Here is a 20,240-nt window from a genome sequence, read left to right as displayed (position 1 = left end):
ATTAGACATATTAAACATCAAGATAAATTGTCTCCCGGGTGCCAATTGGACGTATTAAACGTCGACATACGAAAGATTTTTTTAAAATTCGCGGAAAAATACTTATAGGCCTACCAGCTGAAAACTTTTGAATCACGCGCCTTGGGGGATGCTGGGAGCTCACGGATCAAGGCATTGTTTTGTTTACAATCTTTACGCAGGCGCGCAAGCGCGAATTTCTTTCTTATCGCACTAAAAAGTATCAGTGACACATCTCAAAAATTATTTAGTCACTTTGACATAATTTTTGCACCATTTTAAATTAGCCGTTACATGGAGTATTATATATGAAAATGTGCACAATTTCATGTAGAATACAACGGAAAAATACTCATGATTATAGCTTTCATCAGTTTTGAAATATTTTCATATAAATAACAATAAGTGCAAAAATTTCAACCTTCGGTCAACTTTGACTCTACCGAAATGGTCAAAAAACGCAATTGTAAGCTAAAACTCTTATATTCTAGTAATATTCAATCATTTACCTTCATTTTGCAACAAATTGGACGTCTCTAGCACAATATTTCAATTTATGGTGAATTTATGAAAAAAACTTTTTCCTTACGTCCGAGCGGTAACTCTTCCGATAAATTATTTTGTGCGATTGTCGTAATGTTTGAACCATTTTAAATTTGCCGTTACGTAAGTTTTTTATATGGAAATGTGCACAATTTCATGCACAATACAACTAAAAACCACCCATGGTTGTAGCTTTTATCAGTTTTGAAATACTTTCATATAAATAACGATAAGTGCCAAAATTTCAACCTTCCGTCAACTTTGACTCTACCGAAATGGTCGAAAAACGCAATTGTAAGCTAAAACGCTTATATTCTAGTAATATTCAATCATTTACCTTCATTTTGCAACAAATTGGAAGTCTCTAGCACAATATTTCGATTTATGGTGAATTTATGAAAAAAGAAAAACATTTTCCTTACGTCCAAGCGGTACCTCTTCCGAAAAAAATCAGAAATTTTTTCGTGCCATTGCCGTAATGTTTGCACCATTTTAATTTTATATATGAAAAAGTACGCAATTTCATGTAGAATACAACAACAAATGATTGAAGGTTGTAGCTTTTCTCATTTTAGAAATATTTGCATATAAATCACGATAAATAGAAAAAAACCACGTTCGGTCAACTTTGACTCTACCAAAATAGTCGAAAAACGCAATTGTAAGCTAAAACTCTTACAGTCTAGTAATATTCAGTCATTTATCTTCATTTTGAAACAAATTCTAAGTCTCTATCACAATATTTAGATTTATGGTGAATTTAAAAAAAAAAAAACTTTCCTTCCCTCTGCGCGCGGATTCTCCGCTGCAAATCTCCGAAATGCGTACATCGCATTTTCGTTATATTTGCTCCATTTCATATTAGGCGTTTCATAGAGTTTTATATATGAAAATTTGCGCAATTTTGTGTAGAATACAATAAAAAATAATTGAAGGTTGTAGCTTTTCTCATTTTTTAAATATTTGCATATAAAACAATATATCTAAAAAATTCAACATTCGGTCACCTTTAACTCGTCCGAAATGGTCGAAAACTGCAATTGTAAGCTTAAACTCTTACAGTATAGTAATTTTCAATCATTTATCTTCATTTTGAAACAAATTGGAAGTCTCTAGAAGAATATTTAGATTTATGGTGAATTTTTGAAAAAAAAAAAAAAATTTATGTCCGCGCATTACGGATTCATGCATCATTTTGTGATAATATTTTCTCTGTGTTGCTTTTATCGTTTTACAATGTGTTATATACCAAAATGATTGCAATTTAGTGTACAATGCAACGAAAAAAAATTAACTCGTTAGCTTTAACCGTTTTGCTCACAGCGTGATTTGAATACAATTATATATGAAATTTTGTTTTCGCGCTATCATATATCATTATTTATACATGATAATGATATATTCTTTCATTTCTGATGGTTGCATACTAAACTTCATGCAATGAAAAAAAGGAGCCAAAAATGAACTCTTAATCTTGAAAACTAAGCGAGCTGTGATTTTTTGAAAAAAATATTTTTTTAGCTTAGGCGATCACTCCGAGACCCCCTCGGCATACGGGAGACAATTTTTATCATACCCCTTCGGCGTAAAAGGGTTAAGTGGTATGAATATTAAAGTCCTGTCCTTAAAGAATGGCATTAGCCGGGCGGCCCCTTTAACATTAACTTGTCAGGTTCATACTTCTCTTCGATTCCAAGAGCATGCGCACGCCTGAGACCAATAGACCGCCCTTAAACAGTCTCCTGGTTTTTAAATGATGTACTTAAATTAGCCTCAGACACTGACAATGAGTCAGGCTCTTATATATCCTTTCTCAGAAAGACCTTATTCTTAATGGCCCTGGCTTCAGGTGCCAGAATATCTGAACTCTCGGCTCTCTCTAGAAATCCAGATCATGTTGAATTCCTCCCGTCGGGTGAAGTATTACTATCCCCAGATCGTAAGTTCTTAGCTAAAAATGAGGACCCACAAAACAGATGGGCTCCATGGAAGATTATTCCTCTGACACAGGATGCATCATTGTGTCCTGTAGTTACTCTTAAATCCTATCTGGCCAGGACTTCCGAAAAAACTTCAGGCCCTCTTTTCATTAGAGAGAAAGGTGGTACAATCTCTCTTAAAGGTATTAGACAACAGATACTCTACTATATTAAACAGGCCAACCCGGATTCAGTCCCACACGTCCATGACATCCGGGCAGTGGCTAATTCCATTAACTATTTTCACAATATGAATTTCGAAGACCTGAAGAATTATACGGGTTGGAAATCTCCAGCAGTATTTAAATGCCACTATCTAAAGAACTTAGAGGCCCTTAAATTCCCAACAGTGGCTGCAGGGAGCATAGTCTCCCCTGAATGACCGAGTCTTATCAACTCCTTTCCTTAACCCCCTTTTCTGTCACTCCCTTTCCCTTAAATACTCTCTCCTTCCTGCCAACCCTCTCTCTTCCAGGCCGGGCTGGTTTATTGCCATCCCGTCACTGGAACTTGTACATAGCATTGACACCATATTGGTATCACAAACATGTCTGTACATAATCTATTGTGTATTGCTTCAGATACCATTCTGTTATATTATTTTTATTACTAATCTTAAGGGGGCCGGCCGGAACCCCTATATATGGTGGTATAGGGCGAAAAATGCAAAGTCATGAAAAAATTCATGGAGCTTCATATGGCAATTGAGAATACGTATACGAAATATTTCGTCAAAATTCCTCTTACTTTCGTAGTTACAGGGTAATTAGTTATCGTAACTCAATAAGCCTAAAACATTGATCCGTACAAGAAAATGCAATATTTCTTCTATTATCGTAAATTTTGATAATTATTGTCAAAGAAATTGGGAGAAATGGCATCTGTAGACATTCCCCGAGTCGAGAAGGAGACTTCAGGCTCAGCTACCAAGTCCAGTCCTGATTTAGTGCGATAACAGACTTCAAGTAGTCTACACGTTCCATTTTACCTCTGCCATTCGCCCGCTTTTACGTATGTTTATGTATGTTTCGGCAAGAATTTCATCATGCCAATGAGAAAAAGACAAGGAAAATATCTCGCTAACATACAGACGAAGAAAAATCGCTCAAGTATTATTACAGAATATCATAATATATGCGTAGTTAGTGAAGAGAGAGGGAGGGTTGCTTAGTAACGCCCCCGTCTTGCTTGACAGCACACGTCACACTATGCCCAAGGCTACGATCTTTGAGCAAAGAGATCTTCATTTATGATAAATAACAAAGTTTTGGTTTTTCAATACCCAAAATGGAATATGAAATTCATAATAATCATGATTTATTAAATTGTCTTTGTAAAAAAAGAGTACGCCTTCGAGTTTCACCTCTTGACATTCTCTTCCATTTTAAGTTTGTTTATCTTTGTTTCGGGCAAGAATTTCATCATGCCAAAAAGGAAAATACAAGGACAACATCTCGCTAACATACAGAAGAAGAAAATTCACTGTAATAAGCCGAGTTAGTGAAGGGGAGAGAGAGAATTGCGTAGGAAGGAGTGCCCCATCTTGCCTCAAGCAGTGCCCCAGGCTGCGATATATGAGCAAAGGGATCATCATTTATGATTAAATTATGATAAATAAAATAAGTTTTGGTTTATTAATACACAAAAAAGAAATATACATTCATAATAATCATTATTTATTAACATTGTCTTTATAGAAATACGAAGGAAAACTTTGAACGCCCGTATCTCAAAACTATACTTATTGACCTTCAAAATCTATCTTCTCACTTAGTTTTAAAGCTATAACATTGGAAATTGATATATAACTCAGAAAGACATTATAGAACAATCAAATCAAGCCCTTTTTTCAAATTTTTGTTTCGTATTTTTTTTTTAAATTTTTTTCTCCTGATTTATAGGGTTTATTTTTTTTACCATATTGAAAAATTCATATCTAGCAAAAAAAGGACTTTTAGAAAAAAAACTCTTCATTCAATTGGAGGTCTACATCAGGTCTATATATGGTAGTAATCCCAGGTCTTAATATTAAATATCAAGGGAGGAGATAGAATTTGAAAAATGGTTATTTTCGGGATAAATCGCCCTGGCGTCACAAAACCGAAGGTCAGAGGCGAAAATCATATGCAGTTTGGAGATGTCCCAAGTCACCTTATTAAGTGGTATGAATATCAAAGTCCTGTCCTTAAAAAAGGGCATTAGCCGGCCGGCCCCCTTAAGCTCTTGTTTAAGTCCTAATTAGAATTAGTAAGTAAGTTGTCCACCCTATTACGGCGCATTAAATTTATTCTTAAGAGAAACTTAGGTTTCATTATCCCTTTTATATATTTATTTGCTATCTGTTAAGCTTGGATGGCAATTCTCTGATACTTTTTCACCAGCAGATACAGGTTGAACCCAGAAAAGGGATTTTGACAAAGGAAAAATCTATTTCTGGGGGAAGACCTGTGTCGCCCAGTGAACCTATCCCTTCTTCTAGTCCCACCCTTAGCCAGTCCAAGCTTGGGTGTCTATTCCAGGAATGAAGATGGCGGCCGTGTAGTAGTAGTAGTAGCGAGTGCGAGCGGAAGGTAAAGGAGTAACCGTTGTAACGGCTCTCGACGTGGGAGGGATTTTGAAGGGAATCCTCTAATTGGCAAGAAGACCTGTTGGTAGTGGCTTCCACTCCCTAGTGCTATACCGACACCCTTAGGGTGATCGAACTGAGGGTAGTAACTTCAGCATACCATGCTAGCTTTTTCTCTGGTATATTTAGGATCTATTTATACTTAGAAAAGTGAGCTACAGGGACTTTTCACTGGTCAACACAGGTCTTCCTCCAAAAATAGATTTTTCCTTTGTCAAAATCCCTTTTTTATGGATATTTTAAAAACTAGATTCTTTTGTTCCTTAAAATATCCTATTTTTCTCAATTGTTGAACAGTTGTCTTTATTTTTTAGTCAGGATGTAGATAATAATAGATCCATACTGCACAGTTCATTACAAATCTATGTTGTCCTGAAGCTGATTTCTTGAAATGTAGGAGTTTTTGTGCTTTTCAAGAATAAAAATTTTTGTTCTGTTGGAATTATGGTGCAATAATATTTGAAAAAATTTTGCGCAGGACTGTTGTACTGTGCTATTATACTAATGTTTATGAATGTATCCTCTAAAAAGGCAGGTAAATCTGATATTAATATCTGCTGACCTAAGTGATGAAGTTGGAAACTGTTACTTTACCAAAAAGAAATAAATAAATAACAATCAAAAAATAAATAAATAAAGGGAGAGGGGGGAATCCCAGGACAAGAACTGGTTTTGTTCCGGGAGAAAACCCCCAAAACCAGTAACACTACTCGTGGCTGTTCATGAATTAATGGAAGGTGATTCACAAAGATCCCAGGTCATGGGAGTTCCCAGACCATGGAATGCTGGATTTAAGAGGTCGGACTATACTGGCCTTGCAGGTGTTTATTTGTACACTTCAGCAAAATATTATTTGGGCTGTCACCTTGTTTGTCAAGATTATTTCTTATTACTGCTCTAAGACAGAACAAATGTTCACTTAAAAATCCTTTTTCCAGAATTGTGTATTTTAGTACTGTCTATTTCCAAAATAAAAAAGGTACTAATCTGCATAAGAATTCTTCCTATCATGTTCATCTGCTGAAATCTTGATGAGGATATTACTTAGCAGCATTTATTGCCTGCCCTGGGAACCAAAAATTGTGAATATATTTAAAATATTCTAAAATGAAATATACTTACCACTTGAGAGGAAATTGGCTTTATGCCATATCAAGCTACTTACAAAAAAAAGATTCATTCATACAGCACTGCTAATACAACAATACTCTTTTCAAAGCACTTATTTCAAAATAAAGAAGCATTTAATAGTGTAGGTATCCTATACCCTTCAAATTATCAAAGGCCTAGATTTAGGAGCCATGCTATCTTGAATGTTTATATTTAGTACATACCCTTTTATCCATGAGAAGACAAAACCTGGCTCTGAGAATTCTGTTGCAAGGCGACCTAGAACTGCCCATATTTCTTCCTCAATACTGAATGACTTGCCATCTTTGAGAGCAGCTTTTTCATCAATATCAACACCAGATTTCCTGGAATGTTTTTCACTTCCCTGAATATGAGGCAGAGATGAACCAGCTGGTATGAAAAACAGGAGAAGATACTGACTGCCAAGTGGCAAAGATCCTTCAGAACCATTTGTTGGCCATAAGGCTGACAGCCGTTGCAAATCTAAAGGAGCCTGAGGATAAAAAAATGAACATTATAACTATACAGTACTAATTACTACTACAGCTAATACTATCATGTCAATATGCTAAGTAAAAAAAAGTAACCAAAGGTAAAGGTGACTTGTGCAGGCTTCTGAAAAATCTCTACATTTTGTCACTCCTCAACATATTACTATACTGACATGACATGGAAGTGGAACTATTCTACCATGATGATGGTGATCAACTATAAATATTAATATTATTATCATTATTATATTAGGAAACTGAACCACACAAGTGATTTAGAATCCATAACTCTCACTGGGCAGTACTATTTGGTTTCTTTTTTATGAAGAACTTGTAGTACTTCATTTGATATATTGCATTTATAAAAGAAATTAGTACTGTAAATGGATAAACTGGATTTTTAAAAATTTCCTTACTTTCCAAAACATGTTATTCATTGCTGAATGAGGTTTGGGCAATGACATACTACAGGCTTATGATCTCTTATCTGTAATTCTAAAAACCTCCTATAGATTTTATGTATATGCACAAAATTATGAATATATACATGAATATGAGAAATTAAGTATAGATTATCAATAATCCTTAAAAATTATTACCATTCACTTATTTATGTAAATAAAAAAAAAGCAAATGAATTGAAACAATATGTAGAACTGCTGAGCACCAGCAGTTCTAATTTTGCTAGCAGGGTGATAATATAGTAGTCAGCCCATGTGTAAAGGTGAGGAGAGCACTGCCCTCTCGAGCAGTGTTAGTCCGGCTATCGGAGGGTAAGGTGTGTTTTGAAATTCATCAAAGCTTAATCAATATATACTATTAATGATATTGATAAAATTAGTGACAATACTGATGATATGTAATGTGATGCAGAATAATCAACTCAGTGGTGAGTTGCAATAAATGGGAAAAAATGATAACCACATTAATGTCAATGTACCTAAAATTCAAAATAGTAGCTTTCAGCGACGGTTCTCCTGCCTTCCTCTGAGAGAGAGAGAGAGAGAGAGAGAGAGAGAGAGAGAGAGAGAGAGAGAGAGAGAGAGAGAGAGAGAGAGAGAGAGAGAGTCTGTGTTTAGCTGGGTGTTCTTTAGTCCTTTTGTTTTATATCTGTAGGCCTATGTTATTCTATTTTAGTGTCATACTAAGTTTTGTATCTTAATATTTTTGTTTTCGAGTTTTTATTCCTTTTAATGGTTTAATAATCTTTATCATGCTAAGCTTGTCACCTGAAAATTTTCTAAAGCAGCACCCCCAACTTATTTAAGTCACGAGCCACCCCTGCTTCTTCACCTTTCCCTGAAGGGCAGACCCTGTATCACACCCACTGAATGCATGGGTAGGGGAAAGGACCAAGGCTTTTGGTCTCTTGGCTGCTGCAATTTCATGGATAGGCATCCACCCTCTGTCTTTCCCTCTTCCAAATTTAATGCAGAGTTTGTCCAAACCAGTTTTTTTCCATGCTACATGCTGCTGTGATTGCATGTATATGAGTAGTGAAAAGAGAGTATTTTCCTGAGAAATTCTTTATTTTCCAAGAATATGATAATTTCATTGTTTATCGTTCATATTGTATTTATATTTATTGTTGTTCTAATCTTGGCTTCTCAGTGTTGTAAAGGGACCAAAATTCCTTTTATTAGTTGTAAGTCAGTTTTAAGAATGAATTAAAATTTAAAAATTTTGTCTGAATATCATTACATATTTTCACTGTTACTTTTTCTGGGCTCAGCTCGTGTCGGCCTATGAAAGGATCCTTAATATCATTCTTTCTAGGTAAAATTAATCTAAAATTACCAGAGAAAAACAAAATTAAGAAAATGTCAGTAAAACTGACTCGCTCACTCTTAAAAAGAAGTGTCGGTATGGCAATAGGGGCGAGTGGGAACACTACCACGAGACATTCACCAATTAGAACTTCCAATCAGAATCCCCACAAGAGAGAGCTGATACCAACGGGCGATGCGGCCGCTACTACTACTACTAGAGGACGCCACGGACAACAGCGCCCCTAGCGGACATCCTTAATCATTAGCGCCAGCGTTCGGACGCATTTTCTTGTGCTTGTGCTATTTCACGAGGATTTATATCACCATCCATCATGGAACGTTCTGCCATCGCAACGGCTAAGTTAAGTGCCTCATAAGTAATGTTTTACTGTATTTTAGTCTTCCGGGAACCAGTATTTTCCTTCTAATAGGTCATATACGGTTTCCCGGTTGTCTCGTGGCGGCGCCATGCTGCCTCGTTAAGAATTCCCGGTCCTCCATACTGGGACTTCTTATACTTATGGGCTTACTATATCACGTTCATCGTTTTTTACATCGAGTTTTAGCTAGGTTAGCCCTTTTACCATTTCTCTTAGTTTGGTATTTAGGTCTATTCTATGTTCCAGCCCAGCATCCCGGCTCTTGCTCTTCATCGGCTATCGCTGGCTCCGAGTAGCTTCTGTTCCTCGGAACAGTTTGCCTCCTCCTGGGCTTCTTTTCTTCTACTATAAGTGTCTTTTCCATCTTTACGATGTAAATTTAGTTCTATTTAGGGTGTTAGGCTTAGCCTAGGTGCATGTCCCATGTATTGGTACAGCCTGGTTCACGTGGCCCTTCCACGGTTGTGTTGCTCGCGGCTTAGGCCACTTGCGGTCACGTGTTCCATCGCACCTTCCCCTTCCCCTTCCCTCCCTACCAGGTATAGGGAGGCGCTGGGGGACTCCTTGGTTGTCATGACAACCTCAGTTGCCTTCCTCCCTCTCTCTCTGAGGAGGCCAGGGGTTCCTCCCAGCGGGGGGGGCGGGGTATAGGGCGACCACTCATAGGGTAGGGTACCGGGTCTCCGAGCGGTAGTTGTTGGGACGGGGAGGAGTAGGCCACCCCCCCCCTCTCTCTCTCCCGCCGTGTTACGCCGAGACCCTCCCCCCCCTTCCCCAGTTGCTCAGGCCACCTTCCCTTTCTATAACGAACGGAGCCTTCCGCCGCAGCCGGGGCACCTTTGGTTATAGATTACTGGCTCCGCCAGCGGGCGGGGTGGTCACTACTAGTGGTCGGTTGCTTGCCTACTATATCCTTACATCTCTCCCCCGCTACCGGAAGGGAGCTTGCTTCTTACCCGGGCACTCTTCTAGTAGACGGGTGGGGAAAGGTTTGATAATTATTGTTAATCTTAAGGATATACCCTAATTTTACGATGATTTGTTTATTTTTATTATTCATATGTATACCATCCCCGCCATTATCCGTCGTGGTTTCATTTTACCACCACACCTGGTTGGATTCTATCTCTTGTCTCCGCCGTAGCCTAGGACAACCAACCATTTTACTACCACACGTATTATGGCGGGGCTCTGGTTTAATCTAACTTTCTCGCTCCGGCACCAGCGGAGCAACTGTTAGGCTGTAAGTGTTCTCCTGATACTTATGTATCTTTCCACTTACAGGCTACCAACTGTCAGGTCCTGGGATGCAACGCAAACGTTTGTACGACCCCTGCGGCCACGATGAGTGCAGGTCTCACGCTCCATGTGCCACGCCGTACAACGATATGATCGTCTGGCACCCGGAAGCCTGCGCCATCTGCTACGACCTAGTCAGTCAGCTGGTGGAGGGGGTAAGTCGATTGTAGACTTCTTTATCATTTTACTAACAACTCTTAGACATAAGTTTGTTAACCCCGTTCCGCCATTAGAAGCTCATTTCGCCTTTTCTTTCAGGCTGCTGGTGTGAGGGAGGTCGCCCTTGCAACCCTGAAAGCGTGGGTAGGCGGCTTCGGGAAGAACGCCGCCAAAGGCCAGCCTTACATTTTAGACAAGAAGCTGGCCGTCCAGATCTTCCCCGGGGGCAAGTCAACAGGGTATGTTGACCCCTTATCCGCAGCCCCTCTCATAGCCTCCATCCAGCAAGAGATGCAGCAATCTTTCGGGGTCGTAGCCACACAGGAGTCGGTCCCGGACGTCGCTACCCTGGACCTCAACATTGAGCCTATGGCGGTAGGTGCGGAGGATTTGTTGGTTGAGGTAGGTGTGTCGGGCGCCCAAGGTCTTTCCTTGGGCGCTCCTGGATCTTCTCCTGTCCCTTCTTCAAGTGCTTCTTTCCAAGGCTTTGTGGGATCTGAGATCCCTACCCGCTCTCCCGCTCTCTCTGTACCCCCAAAGGTGAAGGGACAGAGAGAACCGAAGACCCTAGTTAAGACGACTTCTAAAGAAGTCGTCTTCGTCTTCTTCAGCTAAGAAGTCTTCGACTTCTTACGCTGACGCGGTGAAGGCCAAGCCGAGCTCTTCTTACTCGAAGAGCTCTAGAAGCAAGTCTTCTAAGGAGAAGGCTCGCGCTCCCACCGAGCCAATGCCTTCTCCGGCCTCCACCGCATCCACTCCAAACCGGTAACGCGGTTGGAGGAGCGGGACCCAGCACCTTTGATCCCACTGCTTTCTCAGCAGTGGTGATGCAACAGGTGGGTGAGATGGTCGGCTCTCAAGTCTCCGCCCTGGGGACAAAGTTTGAGCAGATGTTCGCACAACTGTCGAGCACTCTGTCTCAATCGGGCTAGTCCATCCAAGATCTCTCTAACAGAGTTAGAGAGAATGAGGACCGAGTAGCTGGGCTCTCTCAGGTCCCCCTTCCAGTCTCCCCAGTAACAAGTGCTGGTATTTTCCAGCTTCCACCATATGATTCACTACCAGCTTTCTCTATGGAGAAAACCCATGGAGAGTAGCCGCTTACGCTCCGTTTAAGGATGGTATGATCTCTATCCCGGAGTGTGGAACTCGAAGGATTGAGGACTTCGAGTTTTATCCTCCGGGTTGACGCAGCCTTTCATTGGCTATGCTAGGCTGACCGTAGCGGCGCTTACTAGGGAAGACAAGATCTCTAGGGAGAATGTTCTCTACAGTAGGGATCTGCTCAACGTGAATGGGTTCACTGCCTTGAGGACTGGGAGTGTACAAACACCAAGCTCCAGGCCTATAAGAGTCCTTTCACTATTTTTGCGACGGAAGAGGAGGCTTCTCTTCCGTTCGCTACAAAAAATAGTAGAGACGACTCTTCAGGCAGTCCTCAAGGATGAGCCCATGCCACAGCTAAGGGATGGCGGAGTCTACTTCTCCGCTCTTCCCAGCTTTTGGAGAATTGTGGGAGAACTTGCCAGCCACGTTCACGCTTGGTAAGCTCAAACCGGACTGCGCCATGGACCAGTTCGGCGAAAAGCTCCCAAGGCTGCCTGATTCCTTGATTCAGGCGGAGTTCGACGCGCGAACTAGGTTTGGCAGGTCCCTCAACTCGCTGATCATAACAGAGATGGCTGCTCTCTCGTATGGCACGGAACCTCTGTTTAAGATCTTGGCCAAATCCCAGCTTCAGACGGTTCAGACGGATGCTTTCTTGAGACGGATGCTTTCGACTTTCCAAGCTAGGAGGAATTGCCGAAAGCACGTTCTGCAGGAGTGCACTATTAGGCACGAGCCTAATAGACTCCTGGCTTCTAGCATGTGGGGAGCGGATCTCTTCCCAGAGTCCGCTGTAAATGAAGTACACCACGAGGCAGCTAGGCTCAACCAGAGCCTTAGAGCTAGGTGGGGTATTTTCATCTAAGAGGAAGCAAGAATCCGTCCCCACTGCTGGTAAGAAACCAAAGAAGTCTGGTAAAAGGTTCCAGCCTTACCAGAAACACCAGCAACAGCAGCAATTTGTTCAGGCCGTCCCGGTTACCCAACAGGGACAACCTGCTACTTCTAAACAGAACCAGCCCATCCTCCTTGCTGTCTCCTCAATCACAACCTTCGACCTCCTACGCACTCTCGCCGGCCTTCAACCCTACGTATGAAGGTCAGGGCTACCCTCCCTTTAACAGACAATCGAGAGGTTAGGGTGCGTGAGAGGCTACTTTCGCCCAGCGTGGGCGCATGGAGGGCGACGAAGGAGTAAGCAGTTCAGAGGATGGCGTGGTGGTCAACCCGCCCATCAACAATGAGGCTCCCCAGGTAGGAGGGAGGGCTGTTCCTCTTCCGTCACAGGTGGGGGTTCAGCAATTGGGCACAGAGCATAGTGTCCAAAGGATTGGGTTGGAGTTGGATCAAAGATCCTCCTCCAATCAAATCATTCCGCCAAATACCATCAAAGGAATTGACAAGATTATGCGGAGGAAACTCCTTCAGAAAGGAGCTATTGCGAGAGTCAAGCATCTAAAATTCAAGGTGGTCGCTTATTCAGCGTGCCAAAGAAAGGCTCAACAAAAAGAAGGGTAATCTTAGACTTGTCAAAGCTAAACTCTTTCATTCGTTGCGACAAGTTCAAGATGCTTACCCTCTCGCAAGTAAGGACCTTACTTCGCGTGGAGCCGTCACATGCTCCATCGATCTTACAGACGCATTACTATCATATCCCCTATAGCCAGACACTTCCGCCCATTCCTAGGATTCAGGCTAGGAAATCAGACATTCTCATTCAAAGTGATGCCCTTCGGTCTGAATGTAGCCCCCAGGGTATTCACGAAAATAAGCAGAAGTGGTTGTGCAGCAATTGAGAACTCAGGGAATCATGGTAGCAGCATACCTCGACGATTGGTTGATCTGGGCACCAACAGTCGAGGAATGTCTCAAAGCCACCAAAAAAAAGGTAGTTCACTTTCTGGAACATCTGGGGTTCCAGATAAACAAACGAAATCCAGACGTTAACCCCGGAGGTCTCGTTTTCAGTGGCTGGGAATCCAATGGGATTTGTCTTCCCCACAATCTGTCAATTCCAGTGGCCAAACGAAGGAAATAGCAAAATCTGTCAGACAATTTCTCAAATGCAAACAAACCATCAAGGAGGAGAAGCCAGGAAAGAATCCTAGGGTCCCTTCAGTTTGCTTCGGTGACAGATATCCTCCTGAAAGCAGGCTAAAAGATATAAATCGAGTTTGGCGATCGAGAGCAAACGCCAAATCTCGAGACAAGTTGTCAGTAATTCCACAGATCCTTCGCAATCAACTCCGTCCATGGTCAAAAGTAAAGAACTTAGCCAAGCGGGTACCCCTTCAATATCCCCTTCCGTGTTAACCATTCACACGGATGCCTCCCTGTCCGGGTGGGGGGGGATATTCTCAGTTCAAACAGGTTCATGGGACTTGGTCAGTTTCAATTTCGCCAGCTCACATAAACGTTCTGAAGCAATGGCATTATTTCTTACCTTGAAGAGACTGCTTCCCCCAAAAAGAAAAAGTCTCATCTAAGGCTAGTTTTTGGACAGTGCAGTGGTAGTTCATTGCATCAACAGGGGAGGGTCCAAATCCAAGCATGTGAACCATGTCATGATAGCCATCTTTGCCCTAGCAAACAAACACAAATGGCATCTGTCCGCCACTCACCTGGCGGGGGTAAGAAATGTGATAGCAGACGCTTTGTCCCGGTCAGTCCCTCTGGAATCAGAATGGTCCCTAGACGACGGGTCATTCCAGTGGATATGCCGAGAGTCCCAGGTCTCCAAGTAGATCTCTTCGCCTCACAAGCGAACCAACAAGCTCCCTTGCTATGTGGCCCCCAACCTGGACCCTCTGGCTTATGCCACGGACGCCCTGTCGTTAGATTGGGATCAGTGGAGAAAAATTTATGTTTTTCCTCCAGTGAATCTCCTCTTGAAAGTCCTAAGCAAGCTGAGGACTTTCAAGGGAACAGTAGCTCTGATTGCACCGGACTGGCCCAAGAGCAACTGGTATCCTCTTCTTCCGACCTCAACGGATTCCCAATCCCAAGCTGTCACAATCAGTACAAATGAGGACTGTGTTCGCTTCCTCAGGAATTCTTCAGACCCTAACTTTATGGACTTCATGAAGTTTGCGGCTAATAAAGATGCTAATATTGATCCACAAATATTCTCTTCCTAGAATCAGATAAGAAAGAGAGTCAACTATTAGACAATATGACTCAGCTGTTAAAAAATTAGCATCCTTCCTGAAAGAATCAAACACTACAACCATGACAGTTAATCTAGCTATATCCTTTTTCAGATCCTTGTTTGAAAAAGGTTTAGCAGCTAGCACTATTACTACTCATAAATCGGCTTTGAAGAAGATCTTTCAGTTAGGTTTTCAGATAGATCTGACTGAATCTTATTTATCGTCTATTCCTAAAGCCTGTGCTAGACTTAGACCTTCTCAAAGGCCTACTGCAGTTTCATGGTTCTTAACTGATGTCCTCAAACTAGCTTCAGATACTGACAACTCGTCTTGTACATTCATAATGCTTCTTAGAAAGACATTATTCTTATTAAGCCTAGCTTCAGGAGCTAGAATTTCAGAACTGTCGCTCTCTATCCAGAGATGCGGGTCATGTGGAATTCCTCCCCTCAGAGAAGTTCTGCTTGCTCCGGATCGTAGTTTTTTGGCTAAAAATGAGGATCCTCTTGCAAGGTGGGCCCCTTGGAAAGTCATCCCACTTCCGCAAGACCCTTCTCTTTGCCCAGTATCAACTTAAGAGCCTTTCTATCTCGTACATCCTCAAGATCCTCAGGTCCTCTCTTCATGAGAGAAAAGGTGGTACTTTGTCAGTAAAAGGTATTAGACAACAACAAATCCTTTACTTCATTAAACAAGCCAATCCTGATTCATTCCCAAAAGCACATGACATCATGGGAGTAGCCACCTCAATTAATTACTTTCAACATATGAACTTTGAGGATCTTAAAAGTATACTGGATGGAAATCTCCGACAGTCTTTAAACGTCATTATCTAAAGTCCTTGGAATCTTTAAAATTTTCAGCAGTAGCAGCGGGAAACATTGTTTCTCCTGATACTGTATAGTAGTTGTAGTACAGATCCAGGTCTCCTTTCTACCTACCTCATCCAACATGCCTCACCCTATCGCCATGCTACTCGGATATCCTAGCCTTAGCCGCTGAAATCATATTAGTGGATTGTCCCTTATTTTTTTGCTAGGGACATCCACACTTTGTACTGATAATGTACTTCAGTGTACTACCCTTATTTTTATGCTAGGGTAGGACACAAATGTGTTTGTATATTTTGTAAATAAGTTATCTAAGTAAATCTATTTTGTTAAAATTACACTGCATTATTTTAATTTACTGTGTTTACTGTAATTAAGTACTTTACATTACTAACTTTCTTTTATGTTACTGTTTAGAATAAGTTTAGACTTAAGTAGTTAGATTTATATGCTGTAATTGATTTACTTATATTATATCCCTCATTTTACAACTGCTTTTCATTTGTCCTTTTTTCCCATCTTGTCTGTTTCTCTGGTACTCTTTCATAGGCCGACACGAGCTGAGCCCAGAAAAGGGATTTTGACGAAGGAAAAATCTATTTCTGGGTGATTGGCTCGTGTCGCCCTATGAAACCCACCCTGTATTGTCTGCCCCCCCCTGCAGGACAAGATGTTTTTAGATTAAGGATGTCCGCTAGGGGCGCTGTTGTCCGTGGCGTCCTCTAGTAGTAGTAGTAGCGGCCGCATCGCCCGTTGGTATCAGCTCTCTCTTGTGGGGATTCTGATTGGAAGTTCTAATTGGTGAATGTCTCGTGGTAGTGTTCCCACTCGCCCCTATTGCCATACCGACACTTCTTTTTAAGAGTGAGCGAGTCAGTTTTACTGACATTTTCTTAATTTTGTTTTTCTCTGGTAATTTTAGATTAATTTTACCTAGAAAGAATGATATTAAGGATCCTTTCATAGGGCGACACGAGCCAATCACCCAGAAATAGATTTTTCCTTCGTCAAAATCCCTTAATTGTCAATCTACCCAGAAAAGGGTATGCATGAGCCAGAATGTCCATGTCACTGAGTTCCAGTTTGAGGTTTCAATCCACCACAGACACTAACTGTAATAGGTCCAGAACCCATTGCAACTGCTGTTGAGAGACCCTGGATCTGTCCATGAAACCTCAGAGTTCTTTCTCAATCCAGGCTTGAGTACAGCTACAAAGCGATAGCCAACTAAAAAGCATATCTAAGCGAAGTCCCAGCCAAGTAAAATGCCTGTCCATGCTGATCAGATAACCTCTTGAATGGAGTCTGTTGATGACTACCACTTGTAGGTATCATAAGATTTGCAAAATTCCACAGGGCAGTGTTCAAGTAGAAGGGCATGACTGTATGTCTTTCTCCCTTTCTGGAACCCTAAGAAAAGGTATAAGGGAACAGCAATAGGGATATATCAGTGTCTTTTAGATCAACAAAGATAGTCAGACCCCATGAAGAATGACCAAGCATATTTGGTTGGATTATTAACACTGGTCAGTATGATGGCAACAAGAGAGCATCACTTTGGAGTCCAAGGTCTTAATCATATTGAGGATCTATGAGACAGACATCTCCTCCCCTTTAGCCTTGGGCAATATATAACTGATTAAATAGAAGCTACGCTCAAGTCTAACCTTTGCATAGTCCAAAAGTCTTCAGTTTACAAAGCTTATAACTTATACATTCAACCACTTAATCTATATGTACTTATAATTTATTGCAAAGTAAAGCGAACATGTGTCACCTGTTAATAGGCCAAGTGAACATATCTTTTATTTCCATACCATAACTAGTTCAGTTTTTCTTTATTAATGAATTAATGAAAAACATGCAACAGGAAGTCTATGGTAATAAGTCAGTCATTTAAAAACTAAGAGTAAAATATGTGTTGCAGGCGTGGAAGAGGGACTTCCTGCTTTTCAGCTTTCTTTCCTGCAACTGCTTCATAAACATAACACAACTATTTCAATTACAGCCTGGGCTTTGACAACTTTATTCCTCCCAACCTAAATTGAGAGTTAGACAATAGGAGCAACTAATTTTTTAAAATAAATGTACTGTAATTCTTTAAAAACTAAATTTTCTTTTAAGGAAACATCTTGCTTATGAACACTTGGTCCCTCCTTCCTGTCTAATGTTCCCCTTGTCAGAAGGTATAACCCCACAAATAAGAGCCTTATTGATAATCCTAAAGCCCACAGATATGAATACACATGCACACTAACCAATACCAAAGCAGATCTTCCTCTGAAGGATTTTTGTCTGGGAAAGTTTGTGACAAACAAAATGACACTATAACTAATGGATTTGTACATTTAAAAAAATCTTCCAAAACTATTCCATTACATATCTCTTTTGTATCAATTCAGCTACTAGGGAATTACATTCACAGGGTCCTATATAATCTTACTATAAAAGGGATTTTGACGAAGGAAAAATCTATTTCTGGGTGATTGGCTCGTGTCGCCCTATGAAAGGATCCTTAATATCATTCTTTCTAGGTAAAATTAACCTAAAATTACCAGAGAAAAACAAAATTAAGAAAATGTCAGTAAAACTGACTCGCTCACTCTTAAAAAGAAGTGTCGGTATGATAATAGGGGCGAGTGTGGAACACTACCACGAGACAAACACCAATTAGAACTTCCTATCAGAATCCCCCCAAGAGAGAGCTGATACCAACGGGCGATGCAGCCTCTACTACTACTACTAGAGGACGCCACGGACAGCAGCGCCCCTAGCGGACATCCTTAATCTAAAAACAACTAAAATACATCTTGTCCTGCAAGGGGGGGAAATAAACCATAAAGGGGGGGTTTCATAGGGCGACACGAGCCAATCACCCAGAAATAGATTTTTCCTTCGTCAAAATCCCTTTTCTGGGCTCAGCTCGTGTCGGCCTATGAAAGAGTACCAGAGAAACAGACAAGATTGGGAAAAAAAGGGACAATGAAAAACATGTGTAAAATGATGGATATAATATAAGTAAATCAATTACAGCATACAAATTAAGCACTTAACTAACTTATACTAAACAGTAAAATAATAGAACGTTAGTAATCTTAAAGTACTTGTAAATGGTAATTACAGAAAATTATAGTGATGCATGTAATACAAAGAAAAAGGGATTTTACTTAACAAATTTACAAAATATACAAACTCATTGTGTCCTACCCTCGCATATAAAAATAAGGGTAGGTACACTGAAGTCCATCATTAATACAAGTATTGCAAAATAATATACAAACACATTGTGTCCTACCCTAGCATAAAAATAAGGGTAGGTACACTGAAGTTCATCATAAATACAAAAATGGTGAATATAAACAAACACATTGTGTCCTACCCTAGCATAAAAATAAGGGTAGGTACACTGAAGTACTTATCAGTACAAGTGTGGATGTCCCTAGCTACTAATAAGGGACAATCCACTATATGATTCAACGGCTAAGGCTATGATATTCGAGTAGCCTGGCGATAGGGTGAGCCATGTTGGCTGATGTAGGTAGAAAGGAGACCTGGATCTATGCTACAACTACTATACAGTATCAGGGGAAACAATGTTTCCCGCTGCTACTGCTGAAAACTTTAAAGATTCCAAGGACTTTAAATAATGCCGTTTAAAGACTGTCGGGGTATTTCCATCCAGTATACTTTTTAAGATCCTCAAAATTCATATGTTGAAAATAATTAATTTGAGGTGGCTACTCCCCTGATATCATGTGCTTTTGGAATGACTCAGGGTTGGCCTGTTTAAATGAAGTAAAGGATTTGTTGTCTAATACCTTTTACTGACAAAGTACCACCTTTTTCTCTCATGAAGAAGAGCACCTGAGGATCTTGAAGAAGTACGAGATAGAAAGGCTCTAAGAGTTGATACTGGGCAGAGAGAAGGATCCTGTGGAAGTGGGATAACCTTCCAAGGAGCCCACCTTGCAAGAGGATCCTCATTTTTGGCTAAAAAGCTACGATCCGGAGCAAGTAGAAACTTCTCCTGATGGGGGAGGAATTCCACATGCCCCGCATCCCTGGATAGAGCCGACAGTTCTGAATTCTGGCTCCTGAGGCTAGGCTTAATAAGAATAATGTCTCCTCAGGAGCATTATGAATGTACAGGATGAGTTGTCAGTATCTGAAGCTAGTTTGAGGACATCATTCAAGAACCATGAAAACTGATTAGGCCTCTGAAAGGTATAAGTCCTCGCACAGGCTTTAGAGATGAGATGTGAAATAAGATTCAGGTATGTCTATCTAAAACCTACTTGAAAGATTTTCTTCAAAGCGATTTATGAGGGGTAATTCGTGACTAGCGCAAACTTTTTCAAAAACAAGGAATGAAAAAGGGATTGTGACGAAGGAAAAATATTTCGGGCCAACGACCTGTGTCGCCTGTGAAATGGTCCTGAACTATTTCTGGCAGAAAAATATTGCATCATACCTAGAGATAAAAAAGAAACAATTAATGCCAAGATAAATGGACGCTCCACTTCTGCCTAGAAGTGTCCGGTCTAGAAGGAGCGAGTGGATCACTACCAACAGAGGTCCCCTTGCCATTTAGTTCTTCCTCGGACAAAAATCCCCCGAACTACGGAGGAGCCGTGTACAGCTCCGGTCTACTATACCGTGAGGCGCCTCGACGCCTGAGACGTCATCTCTGAAGATAGCCTCCAAGCTGGGGTAAGTGGGTGAGGATAATCTAACTAAAGGGTGGGGTCTCACAGGGCGA

General features: G+C 40.9%; 1 protein-coding gene across 3 annotated transcripts in view; it reads right to left on the bottom strand.

The window, feature by feature from the left end:
• Positions 1–20,240, bottom strand: part of LOC135219814 (thioredoxin domain-containing protein 16-like) — a 439,137-nt gene that overhangs the window by 79,481 nt on the left and 339,416 nt on the right. For all 3 annotated transcript variants that reach the window (XM_064256898.1, XM_064256899.1, XM_064256900.1), the window contains exon 17: positions 6,501–6,790. In XM_064256898.1, coding sequence (XP_064112968.1) covers positions 6,501–6,790 — 290 coding nt within the window. The remainder of the gene's footprint in view (positions 1–6,500; positions 6,791–20,240) is intronic.

The sequence above is a fragment of the Macrobrachium nipponense genome, chromosome 1, assembly GCF_015104395.2.
Source record: "Macrobrachium nipponense isolate FS-2020 chromosome 1, ASM1510439v2, whole genome shotgun sequence".
Classification (NCBI taxonomy): domain Eukaryota; kingdom Metazoa; phylum Arthropoda; class Malacostraca; order Decapoda; family Palaemonidae; genus Macrobrachium; species Macrobrachium nipponense.
The sequence above is the reverse complement of the archived record's forward strand: the minus strand, read 5'-3'. Positions and strand labels throughout refer to the sequence as shown.